General features: G+C 40.6%; 1 protein-coding gene across 1 annotated transcript in view; it reads right to left on the bottom strand.

The window, feature by feature from the left end:
- LOC114480224 (glycogen phosphorylase, muscle form) overlaps positions 1–542 on the bottom strand; it is a 57,692-nt gene extending 57,150 nt beyond the window's left edge. Inside the window, exon 1 of the mRNA XM_028474174.1 lies at positions 300–542. Coding sequence (XP_028329975.1) covers positions 300–542 — 243 coding nt within the window. The remainder of the gene's footprint in view (positions 1–299) is intronic.
- Positions 543–13,989: the final 13,447 nt, after the last annotated feature.

The raw sequence follows: 13,989 nt of genomic DNA, 5'->3' as shown, positions 1-13,989 counted from the left end.
CAGTCTGATGCTGCTGTGTCGGACACACCATCGGGAACGCGCACCGTCCTCAGCAACAGGAGGCCAAATGAAGGTTACTGATCATCTGTTACATAACGAGAAACGCTCTCACACACAGTCCGCGGACTGAACGTGCGACGGGACACTGCGTCAAAGTGCTTAACGATGGACATGGAAACAAGCGCTGCAGCGCACGTACACTCACACGTGAACGCGCACAACATCAGAGAGACCGCAGTGCACGTCTACGCCCCCTCCCCGACCAGCTGTGCGTACGTGCCGGGGAAATCGTGTCTTACTTTGGGGTCCTTCTCGTAGTAATGCTGCTGTGTGCGGATCCAGCGGCCCACCAGGTGATCACGAACGGTGTTGGCCAGAGCGAAGTAGTAGTCCCGCTTTGTGGCCACGTTCCGGTCCTTGACCAGGGTGAAGTGGAGGTGTCGGTTGAAATTTGTCTTCAGGTCTGCAACATTCTCCACTCCGGCCAGCCCGCGCACGGAGATCTGCTTCTTCTTGTCCTGGTCGGTGAGCGGTTTGGCCATGCTGATAACTGACGGTCTTTCACTACAGTGACAAGTTCGGTTCCAGACGGGATGTGAGCTGTCCTTGTCCGATGCACGGGCACTCTCAAACGTGTGACGTTCCGCCTGGTTTTATCAGTGACGTTTCAACGTCAAGACACTGAGCGGTAGTAAAAGTTTTCCATCGCGCACTTTCAAAATAAAACCACCTTTTATTTTTTTTTAAATCCATGCAATAAAAAATGAATAAATAAATCAGTATGGAAAGCCCGTTTCTGCCACTAGAAAAAATAAAAATCACCACGGCTAGTCATAATTATGAGTTAGTAAAGCCATAATTAAGAGATACAAACTGAGCATTTGCAGCAGTCTACCGACACTGACTGTTGCATGCTTATTAATTACACTTTGAATAAGAATTAATTCAAAACACATATTTTGGCTATTTATTCAGGTCTTAGAATTCAACACATGGTACATAGTGTAGAAAATAGTAGAAGTATTTTTTGCTAAATGATTCTGTCACATTTTTGTATGTTTCTTTGCAAAATGTTGTCTAAATGTTGATGTGAAGAGGTTGAAGCTGACATCTTCATGATATAAATACAACATTTATTATTAGGTGATGAAAAAGTCAGATAGAGACACCATGGCTTGTCGGAAGAGTGCGAGGTTGAAAGCAGCTCTGAAGCTCCTCCGAGCAGCAGGTGCTTATATACTTCAGTGATACATCACCCGACATCTGCTTTTCTTCTTTAACATTAGCTCATACATGGGAGAATAATGGTTCTGCTGCCTTTGCAATAGATTGAAGAAAAACAACCTATCAATAATTCTATAACGGGGGCCCTCTATGCCTGGTGCCCCTCAGGCTTAAATGCAAAACAAATGGTATGTTCTAGAAACGTAAGGATATTATTACATATACCACACTGGGCCTCATTCTCTGAAAATATCATGATACACTTACTCAAAAATGAAGGCCTCTCAGGTCTGCTGAGGACATATATGTGTTGAGTATATACCTTTTAATGTCAAAATGTTAAGTACATCAATACACTACACTTTCTTTCTCATATTTATGATTTTACTAAGTCAAAATTCTGACTTGCCATAAATCAGGCCAACTGACAGCAATAATTAAAAAATAATAATACATTACATCAGAAAGTTGTAATGCTACCAGAAAAAAAACCTTTCATACACGGAAAAAACACACAATAAATTATATATATTCAGATTCTTAATCACACCTCAGTGCATTTCTAAGCAGTAAAGTCTGTTTTTGTTGGATTTTTTAGGTTTAGAATCACGTTATATATTTTTAAAATGTGTATAAAACTGGTAACTTTTAAATGACTATAATTTTTTATAATCATCCACTCTGCAGAAAAGGTCATCAGCTGCAATCTGCCCTCCCTCCAGGACCTGCTTCCAGGACTCTGAGGCGTGCAGGAAAGATTGTAGCCAACCCCTCCCACCTCGCACACAAATTGTTTAAATCGCTCCCCTCTGATAAGAGTGACCTCTATAAAGACAATGTTACCTGCAACACCTGTATATATGTATATATTTATCCTTTTTTTTATCCCTTATCCTTTATATTTATCATTAGGGTCCGAATGCCATAATGGCCGCAGGAACCTGTTGTTCTTGCATTTCTTGGAGATTTTCGGTTTTGCTCCTTAGAATGTCCAAAGTTTCACCAAGTCTCATCTAATTGTTCAGGTCTGCTGAACAATTAGATATTTTGGCGCAATGAAAAAAACAAACAAAAAACTCTCGCTCAAAGCGAAACAGAAAGTCAGCTATCTTGATTCAAAGGTCTAAAATGGGGAAACACATTTGGGAAAACTGGTCTGATGGGCTTCATCCGATTTTGCATATCTCTAACGGTTTGGTTGTGGTGCCACCGCAAATTTGCAATGCTAATTTCTGAGGCACCCCACAATTTAAAAAAACTCATAACTCTGACACACAAATTTCACACAAATGACATTTGCCCAAACCTATTAATGACTGCCTTAAAACATGTCCCATCATGCTTTGCGTTTTTGACTGGCGCCATTTACGGTCATGTTTACTGTTAGCAACTATGGTATGCCATAATAGAAAAATGCATATAGCTCTAATATACAACGTTCAAACTACCTCATATTTGATACACATGTTGACTGTCCAGCCCTAAACAAGAATCAATGTGAAAACTTCCCATCATCATCATGTTTCGCGTTCTCAGAGGGCGCTGCTTTTAGCGGCGTCCGACGCTAACAGCTCTCGCGGAAAGACGACATGTTGTGTTGACTTCAAAATAGTGTTGGATGAATCTTATAAGATGGGAGCAAGTCGCTGATGAAGAAAGACAGGCTGTGACCAGTGAGAGGGGCCTATAATGTCACTGGAAAATCCTTTGCCATCACATTCTAAATGCTGTATCTTGGCTATTTTTCAGTGGATTTGCATCAAATTTCATGAGAAAGTAACTAAATAAGTAACTAATGCAGAAACTAAGAAAGTAACTAATGTAGTAACTGAGTAAGTAACTCAATAATAGGGATGTAACGATTAATCGTAAGGCAGTTAAAAATCGATTCATAGGTATCACGGTTCATATCGATACCCTGAAAATTGAATTGCAGTACTTTTGTTAAACAGTACTGCTATTTATCCTTCTCTTGTCAAGAAGCATAGGCAGTGGGCGGAATCTCCTACTACTCTCTATCTGGCCCCCAACTACTCTTGAACATGTTCATAAATGATTCCTTACCCCTTTAGCACCGAACGAATATTTGTAATATTACGTGAATATCTGTAAAAGTCAGGTTTTTCTATTAGCTCTGTGTGCTAACGCGTAGCATCTCTTCTTCACTGCAAGAATATCTGCATGCCAACTGACCACTGGGTTATCAGCGCCCTCTGCTGGTCCAAACAAATAACTGATGTAAATACAGTGCAATGACTGTGTTAAGGCACAAAACACATTTTCAGTTGCACTTTTAAGAACTATTATGCAGTTTTGCATTATTTACTATAGAACCAGAATTTAAATTAATAGGCTTCTTCTTCATTTGTATTATTCTTTTATTTATTTCATTCAAGATTTATTTTTAGTTAAAATGCATTGTTTTGAATAGTTTATCAAGGGATTCTTTGATAAACTATATTCTTAAATATCTATTTGTGGAAAACGACATTATGAAATAAAAAGGCCATTGTGGAAAATTACATTATGAAATAAAAAAAGACCATTGTGGAAATGGATATTTAAGAATAATAAAACGTATTTCATAATATTATTACCTTATATAACAATTCAATGGCCATATTATATATTGGTCTGTTATTTATCAAAATGGTATCTATTTCAAAATGTTGTTTTTATTTATTTAATTATGACTCTTTTGGGCTTTTATAGTGATCAGTGAGAGGGGCCTATAACGTCACTGGAAAACTTTTCGCCATCACATTCTAAATGCTGTATCTTGGCTATCTCTCAATAGATTCACATCAAATTCAATGAGAAAGTAACTCAATAAGTAACTAATGCAGTAACTACGTAAGTAACTCAATAAGTAATTAATGCATTAACTAAGAAAGTAATTCAATAAGTAACTAAAGCAGTAACCAAGTAAGTAATTCAATAATAAAACGTCTCTGTTCAAAAGTACAATGATATAATGCAGTCATCGTGTATAAACACATGACAAATTGTACACATGAACACATATTTAATGCTATGATGATTATTATAATAATTGCCATAACAATTCCCCACTTTTGGTCACCATCAACGACCAAGTCAAGACACAAAATTATTATATTCCAGTAGAATAACCTTGGATCCACCTTTGCTGTCTGTCAGGGTTAAACATTAGCATCGTTATTATCACACATTGGATATAGTCTGCCTTTGTGAGACACACATCTAAAGAGGGAGTAAGAGAAATGTGGAATTAGGCAAAACCCCGAAAAACTGTAAGATAAGCAAATAATCATGTCAAAACCTCTATTATCATCTAGATAATCAAAATCATCAGCAAATCACAATTTACATCAAGGATATCACACGTATTCATTGACTGAGCCCAGTGGCCTCGTTGGTAACTGGGGTCACCAATCGCCAGAAGAATAGTGGAACCATGGTTAGAACCACCCCACTTGATTGAGTGAAGAACCTCAAGTGTTTTCCTCAATCACAAGCAGAAGGGCTTGTGACTGTATCACCTTGCAGCCAGGTGTGAAGTTGTCCACCCTCCACCTAGCTATAAGCCTTCCATGGGTGTGACCTATAGACCTAGTAAAGGAAGAACAAAGATCCCACGTCGGCGGGGTCCCTAGGCTCTTGTGCTAGAGAGTTTTTTCAACAGACTGTGTGTCTCGTGAAAGGCAAAAAAACGCTTCTTTGTGCACGGCACCTGAGAAGCCAGCTTAGACGGTGTAGTTGTTATTGCACTGCTCCACTCAGTGGCCTTGTCGGTTCCCCCTTCGTTGTTCGTTTAGTCGTTTGTCAGCATCAGCTGGTGTCGGCAATCAACTGATTGGACCCATGTCTCCCGCTCCGCAACCTTCACTGCCGTGTGGGTCGTCAGCTGAACACGGGAAGGGAAGGATTAAAGACAAATAAAAACAGAGGGACGCTGGCCCCTCCCTTTTTTTTTTTACATAAGAATACATTTGGATTCTTAAAACCATGTGATAAATATTATTATTATTATCTGATCGTTTTGGATTTGTTTTTCCTCTCTCTTGTTCCCGCCTGCTTTTGTGCCCTCCAGCCTTGTCGACCTCCTCCTCCACTGCCTCAAAGGGTCAAAGCCAGGGTCATGTTGTATGCTCCATTTTGGAAGATTGAAGATGTAACCAGTTTCGCAGTTGAATTGGAAGTCTCTGTAGTCTCTGGAATAGATATTATGTTAGAACATCCACAATATGTCATATTGTCATTGTCATGTGTCTATTTCAATCAATTTCCCCTTTGTTCTCAGTTGTAGTTATGGACAATACTTCCCTTTAATTCCCACCCATCATCAAAAGAAGCCCGGCTTGACGGCTGTAGGAGGCAGGATGGGAGTCGAAAAGGCAGTGGCATCTGTTTGGGCATACTCAGAAACAGAAAGAGGGGAAAACATTAAGACTTAGATGAATCATTTAAAATGTCTCTTTTCTTTTGTAGAATTTGATTGTGTAGGAGGATAAGGGTAGTTAATAATGGGTTATATGAATGAGAATATTAATTATGATTATTAATATTAGCTCAATGAATTCATGGGTGCTACCTCTTAAAAAGAGAGGAAGTTTTTCTTTAGACTAAACAAAGTATTAAATCAGGGAAGTGGATTTGTACAGCACATTTACACCTAAAATACACAGCTTTAATAAATCAGAGGAATCAACAATTACAGTTTAACCTTTTATTTGCATATTTCAGTAAGAAACGAGAACAATGTGGTGATTAAACCATGATGAAATGCATTTCTAAGCTAATAAAAGTGAGGATTACATGTTGTGAAGTGAATCACTATTCTAAACTAATCTAGACTAACTATTGTAAAATCAAAAAATAAAATCTTAAAGCGAGCCTGTAAAACAAAGAGGGAAAGACAGACAGGGGAGAACGGACAAACATATGTGGTGAATTGTGAGTGAAGCATATGGCAACTGGAGTGTAGGTGAGGTGAGGATGTATTGTAGTTTAAGTGAGTCAGTTCTGCTGGTCCATTGTTCACTGGTCCATACCTTGAGTTGCGGTCCGGATTGGACCTGGAGACATTCTGGGTTTGTAGGAACAATGTCCGTGTGGCATTGTGTGTGTTTCATTAAACTGCGGGGTTTCTATTGGCCGATCCACAACCCCTTCTGGGTTGATTGCAGCCGGTTTAAGACTAAGAGGGACCACGGTTTGGTCCGCAATTCAGATGTTGGAAGGTCAGCTTTCAGGCACGCTCTTTTGCGTCTTACGCTTTCGCTGCGAGCAAGGTTCTTAAAAAATCTAACTGATGCAACTACAAATAAAATAAAAATAAAATGAAAGACTGGAAACATGAGGGACACGTGTGAGCATGAACGCCCACGTCCAAAACTAAAGTTTCTGGAGCGCGTCTTTTTTCAAAAGAATTTGGAGACGCCTTTTGGAGGAGGCGTCTTGGTTGATCATTGTGAGATCATATCTGTGATTGGTCAATGTCTCTGCTTTCAGCTTGTGGGTGTGTCTCAAGTGTGGGTGTGAAGTGGAATGACATAGACAACAGAGGGAGTTCCTAAACATAGAAAAATGCCTAATAATTAATTCCACATATTTCAAAACATCTTTTCAACATTATATGGTAATATATCATGTAATATGAGACAATTTGATACCAGACACGGCTGAAAAATACCATAGTTAGTACTTCATAAACCGGAATGTCGAAATTCATGTTAGGCTTTTTCTTTACCATATGGTTAAATGTAAATACCCTAAACGGAGCTTTGTGATTTTTTCTAGGATTTCAAGCACCTTTTAAATGATGAAACATATTAAAATAGCATTCTGTTGGTTATTGAATTACATAGGACAGACAATATTTGCAATTTCAATTACTGCAGGAACCATTCCAATAATGCTTTCTTTTGTGACTTTTCAAACATACTCCAGTTTCTTTGTTCTCAATTGAGCGGGAAACAGAAATCTGGTATTATTCCAACGTCCTGTGGGACCTCTGGTTTGGGTTCTGGAGGTGACAAAATCCGCAGGGGGTCGGAGCCCAGAGTTTGAAAACTTAGCATGTAAACATTGACTGATTGTTTCATTTTGATCGTAATGTAACAGAGAGGTGATAACAGGAGCAAAACTGTTCTTGGATTCTCCTGTGCCTTTGTTCGGACAGGAGGAGGGAGAAGGTCCCCCTGTGGGGCACGTTTGCATTTCACAGTGGGAGACAGACCTTCTGACTCCGTTCAATGGTGAGACTAGTATCTCAGTCAGAGTTCAACTTGGAGGATTTGATTCCCTACAATTGGTGTCCTTGGAATTTTCAGCCAGCGACCTGTATATATATAAAAAAAACAATAAGAACAACGAAGACAAAGTCAAAGACGTAGACAAGGACACACAACAAGAAGCATGAAAACCGAACGTGAACAGTAAAGTGAGTCAAGGTCAAAGCCAGTCATTCCACTGAAAGTAGTATTATATTTTTTAAAAAAACATCGTTTTTGGTGCGTTTAAACACCCAGAAAAATAACCTTTAAAACTCTGTTCAACCACTTAGAAGGCCCAAAACAAAAACACCAAAATTCCATCAACAAGCAGCAGTGAAATCTGAGCACTCCACGACAAAATTGCCAAACCAGAGAGAAGATCTAGTGCCTCAAAACCCAGGAGGAAAGGAAGGTGAAACAGAGGAACATGTGTAGTCAAACAGCCATTCATCGATCAATCACTTGATGACACGTCCACTGGCACATTTGCACTCAACGCGTTTCTCTCAGGCATATATAACGTGTCATCATCCCCACCCATTCACGCACCACACACGTTCATGCCTCAATTTTCACATCCATGCATTCACAAGGTTTTGCTACGCAGTGTCTAAGTAGAGTACAGGTCTCATCTGAACCCACCAGCGGCGATAGCCAGTCCACCTCCTCTCTCGGGGTCAATGAGCTCTTATTGCCCCATGCTTGGCGACCTTAGCGGTGATCAATTGCTTTTCACTGGCCAGTGCATCGGAACAACGTCCAAATCTATCCCAAACTCAAGCTACCACCGTATTAAGACACTAAAAGTTTATCCCAGGAGACTGTAACTACTCGACCAGAAAGTGAAACACAATCTTGGAGTGTAGGGGGTCGCCGAGCCTAGCCGAGACCTCCCTAACACACGCAAGCTACGACCATATTAAGAAACAAAAAAGTCTATCCCGGGAGCCTGTCTACTCGACCAGACAGTGAAATACAATCTGGGAGTCTAGGAAGTTCGCCGCATCTAAACACGACCTCTTTCAAATCCGCTTCCACCGGATTGCTACCTAATTGGAATTTGAGAGCGATTCTGCACGTTGACAAGGCACCACACCGTTGGCAGACCTGTTCAGGGCACGTCACGAGTAAAAACCCGATAAGAGCACCGTGAGAAGACCCGTCAGAGATGCGGAACACCACCTAAAGACCGTCAAGGGGCAGCTGAGCTGTGCGTAAAGCTGTGGCGCATCACAACTGAGAAATTTGCTCAAAATGATATACGGTTGCCAAGCATGTATCAAATCAGGTGGACCGCTATCTCCTGGCAAGACAATCTGACGCATGTGCAGTGAGTCATGGATGATGTCCGGGAGAGAGAAGCATTCCCCAGGAATTGTCCCGCATGTCAAAAAGGAAAGACCCCCTATTGTATGTCTGGTCTGTCTCCTTTGAGCGCACCTTTTTTGACATGTTTCTTAAAGCCTGTCAGAGAATGAATGAAAACAAAATGTCAGAAGTCAGAAAACAGAGAGGTTTGTGGTGCCTGATTGATCGAGAAGCATGTTGGCTATTCGCTAGTTGTCCCCCCCCCACCACCAGAGTTCCAGGCGAAAGTGATATAGCACTACCACCAAAGGCTGTGGTGGACTTCATGTGAACAGTCTTATGGCTTGGTATCCACGTGGCTTGTGAATGGGCGCAATCGTCCACAGAAACAGTGTTTTTTTGGTGAAGGTGTTCCAGCAGACATGTGAGACATGTGAGTTGCTGCAGTTGCTGCCATGTCTTTCAGGCAGCATTCGTGGCATTTAACCGGCAACTCATTGGTGGGGGGAGTGTCCAACCAGCTCCAACACCCACAGGTTCTCAGTGTGTCTCAGATGTGTTAATCCCAGCATTGGCAAGCAGCCCATTCCATAGATGATGAAGAGTTAAATTGGGACTGAGCGAGTTATTTCGTTACTGCATTGCTTTGCTGAATGTTCATTTTCCTACAGGGCGAATATATATATATTCGCACTGTAGGAAAATTAATTTTGCAAAAACAAAAACAAAATAATTCATTTTAGTTCTCAAAGTGAACAGACACGTATTTTATTTGTTTATTGGATTAGGTTAGGGTGAGGGTTTTAATCTCAGTACGGAGGTAAACTCAGTACGTGGCACTGCGGTGTTTCGGAAACTTTGGTTGCCTGTCTATCCTATGATCAGAACCTCACAGGCTGTCCTTGAAGGTGCCTGAACAAAATCAAAGTAAATGATGGCCGGAGCCCAAAGAAAAATATAGGGAACTTGTGATATTAAAAAGCAAAGAACTTAAACTATTTGAGCCTTTCACATGAAAGTCTTTTCACTGTGTCAAAACACAGAACAGCTGAAAGTCAATACAGTACTCGACCGGTGTAGTATTATAGGTAATATGATGAAGGCATATAGAAGACACGTTATGTGAGAGTGAACCAATCTTTGCTGACGTCTCAGTGGGGACTACATAGCATGATACACTGACGTGCGTAACACGAATACAGATCCGGGTTGCACACTGTCAGCTCATATACTGTAGTTCCTATACATTTGGATGTATGTCACTATATCCCCTGTTTAGCTGGAGTGCTCCTCAAACTTCAAATGATGACAATAAAGAAAATCTGTGTTACGGCAAAATTTGCGGTTGACATCATTTGGAGACATGATTTATTGCTCTGGTTGAGTGATGGAGTCCAGGCGAAGCATTGATGATTTTATAAAAAAGGTTTATTATAAAACTAAGTAAAAAAAGTACAAAGATGGAACAAAAATTAGTGACCGTCCGGCCGGACGTTCGAAAGCAGAGCCGCTCTGTCTAACAGTTTCAGCTTAAGCTTTTATACAGATATGAGAAAATGTCCCAACCCTGAAAGAAAGAAAGAAAAGGAGGGAGTCAGATGCTCCCACAGTGGAAATGTTGGAGGATGATGAAGACGTGTATATTATGAGGAAGATTGGGCGCCACTCTTATCTATCCTTGATAGTGTGTGCGTTCGTGTATATCTGCATGTGAGTTTGAGTTTTGGCCCTCAGCAGAGACTGTGTTGCACTGAGTACAATACGATCTGTACTGTTTAATCTAACATGATTCAGCTGTTCAAAAGTGTAAAAAGTAATGGAGTCATCATGTATTAAAACATGACAAATTGTACACATGAACATACATTTGACGATATGATGATGAATATAAAAATCTGCCATAACATCTGCAATCCTTTTCTGCAAAGCTTTAACATATACTACATTATTTGGTATTTTTTAACAACAAGACATTAGCATGTTGTAGAAACTTCCTCCTACAGTATATTGAAGATTTCCCCCTGACCTTGAGAGTGGAATCATATATCTCCAAGACCTCTTCCAAAATGACAGGCTCAGGACATAAAACAATAAAGCATTTGGCCACCATTGATTTTGGTTGGCAATCTTGTGAGGATGGCAGCAAAAAAGTGCAATCCGTGAAATCTGGCAGTTTTACCTGTCAGGTTGGCGTTCAATGGAAACGCTCCGGAAAAACAGTATCGGGTTCCCAAAGCGAGGAGTGCGGAGCTGTGTAGAGCCGATACCGCCAATGGAACTGCGTCATTCACTTACTAGTCTCTAAATAGGAGGCTGAACTCTCCATTACCACCGACACTGATTTCTGGACAGAAATTTGTTGTAATACTTTTAAGATGACAAAAAACACAAACCTTGAGCAATTTCAATACAATGAATCATCGGGGTCTCGACCTGACTGCAGTTCATTGTTGTAACCGACTTGAGCGGGCAAATGCTCACATTCGATGGCATCTGGCATGTTGGAGTGGTGTTCTCTTCACAGATTAATCCCGGTTTGTTCCGGGCAGATGGCAGACAGTGTGTGTGGGTGAGTGGTTTCCTGAGCGGTTTGCTGGATCAGCGTATACAACAGCGTGTTGCAGTTCCTGCCAATATCCAGAAACTTCGCACAGCCATTGAAGCGGAGTAGACCAACAACCTGATCAACTCTATGCGAAGGAGAAGTGTTGCACAGTACTGCGTGAAGCAAATGGTGGTCACACCAGATACTGCCTGGTTTTCTGACCTCCCCAATAAAGCAAAACTGCACATTTTATTGTGGCCATTCTGAGGCACACCTGTGCAATACTCATGCTGTCTAATCAGCATCTTGACATGCCACACATGTGAGGTGGGATGGATTATTTCACAATTGAAAAGTGCTCACGAACACAGATTTAGACAGATTTGTGAACAATATGAGAAATAGGTCTTTTGTGATGTTTTAGATCTTTAAGTTCAGCTCATAAAAAATAGGAGCAAAAACTAAAGTGTTGCATTTATATTTTTGTTCAGTGTCGTATCTTTATGCAATACCTCTGCATACTGCAATTTTTTTGTTGGTGTGTTCATTATTGCAATTTTAGTAATGTATTGTTAAATCTGGAAGTTTTGGATCTTTTCCAAAAAATTTAACGTGATTTATTTTATTTTTTTTCAATTTATTAACATTTTATCAATTAAAATAAAAAGAATGTTTGATGAGCCAAACCATCACGAGAGGGCACTGTATCTCTCTTTTTTGTAACAAAGTTACAGCGTGCACTAAAGTTTTCAAGCTGCCTTACTCTAATAACATTAATTTGTATTTTGAACCTGTTACTAAGATGTATATTTCAATTGACTTAACAAGTAAATACTTGTTAGTGTTCCTTTATGTGTATGTGAAACCCTTTTGTCAAAATTTAAAAAAAAAAAGCTTAAAATGTAATTCTGCTCGTTTTCTCTTATGTAAAGCGTCTTTGTGGGTATGGTGAAGACCACTATGAAGGTGTTCTGATAATATAACAATAATGTAAATATCAATTACTTGGAAAAAGAAAAAAAACGCCAAATAAGGGGGCGCCAAAAGAAAATCTAGGGCAAAGAGGCTCGTGCTGGCACTGGTCTGCGCGGGCGCAAATCGGACCGCCACAAGGCCATTCTGCTTGAGTATATTTGGGACTTTAGACTGTTCCTTCATCCCGTCAGTTTTAATCTTTCCGCTTGCTTTACTATGTAACGGTTATGCCTAATGCCGCGATGGAGACTTCTGATGGAATATCCGTCCCCATTGTACTTTTCTACAGAGGACGTGAACGTGCACTGCATCTGCTGCACCAAACGTACCGCAGGATCAAACTATGTCCCCAATATGCTTGATACGCACATCTGAAGCGAAGCCCCACCCACCAGTGACACATCGAACTCAGTGAGTTTCACTGCCTGCTGAAGCGAGGAGCTGGGCTCCTTTTTCTCCTCTCAAACAAAACACCAGCGAAAACAGCCAGTGTGATTAGCGGCTAACTCTATCCTAGCTCAGTGCCAACTTTCAAAAATGTAAACTACAGAGATAACTTTTACCTGCTACTACCACCTCCTTGCTGATTCTCCTCCACGTCAAATCCTAGTCCGGTCCCGGTTATAAAGGCCGTGTCATACAGCTCCAGGTGGTCACACACAGCTTTTACTCCATGGTTGAACAGACCGGTGTCTGTGTTGACGGCCTGATGTCATCGTCAACAAAGACTGATTGGGGTTTGTCATGCAAAACAGTCGCAGGAGTTCAATATTTTCAACTCTTATTTGCGTAAAATCGGGAGCGCGCTCGCACGGCCAACACACCTGAGGTGCGGATCGGACCGCACAGGAAAGATTTCGCATCTGGGACGCATCTATCCATCGACTTTGTATGTAATCTGGACGTACGGACACTTCGTGACAAATTAGAATACACTTACCGACAACAGGTGAAAGTAATGTTTATTTCTAAACCAAGCAAGATTTAGGGTGGTGCCATTACACAATGAACCCACTCCAGAAAGAAATTGAAAGTAACATTTTCTTCTCTAAAAACTCCAAGGTCAAAACAGCTTTATCCTGACATAAGCAATACTGCACACAGTGTCATTTCAGAGCAGAGAGCTGCAGAAAACAGATTTTATTGGAAATTAAATGGTGCAGGTGGTCAGAAGCAAACCAAATCCCTTTGAATTCAAGCAGAGATGCACATCAATTAGAAAAGACAAATTAATAAAACCCTGGGAGTTTCAAACGCTGAAAACACTATAAAGAATTTACGCAACTACGATGCGCAACACACATTACAAAAATATTCATTTCATCCAACAGAATTGAGACAGAACAGAACAAACGTGTAGCTTTAAACAGAGTGCAGTGTTTATAATGGATCATGCAAAGTGATCTTGATGATGTGAAACCAATCAGTAACACAGTCAAGTTCAAAGACCAAAACTTAGCTATTTGGATGAGGGTTTCAATGTGCCAATGCCACGACAGAAGGGATGCTTGTACTACTGAATGTTGCTAAAACAGGAAAAACTCAGTAAGGTCTGATGTGTTATAGAGAAGCCCTCCTTCGACTTCAGAGGTGGATAAACAATACTCAACAAAAATAAAGCACTGCTTATGCCCTCAGTGAGAACACTCTGGTTTAGCATCAGTCTGTCGAGTCTCTGGT

This window comes from Gouania willdenowi, chromosome 18 (genome assembly GCF_900634775.1).
Source record: "Gouania willdenowi chromosome 18, fGouWil2.1, whole genome shotgun sequence".
Classification (NCBI taxonomy): domain Eukaryota; kingdom Metazoa; phylum Chordata; class Actinopteri; order Blenniiformes; family Gobiesocidae; genus Gouania; species Gouania willdenowi.
The sequence above is the reverse complement of the archived record's forward strand: the minus strand, read 5'-3'. Positions and strand labels throughout refer to the sequence as shown.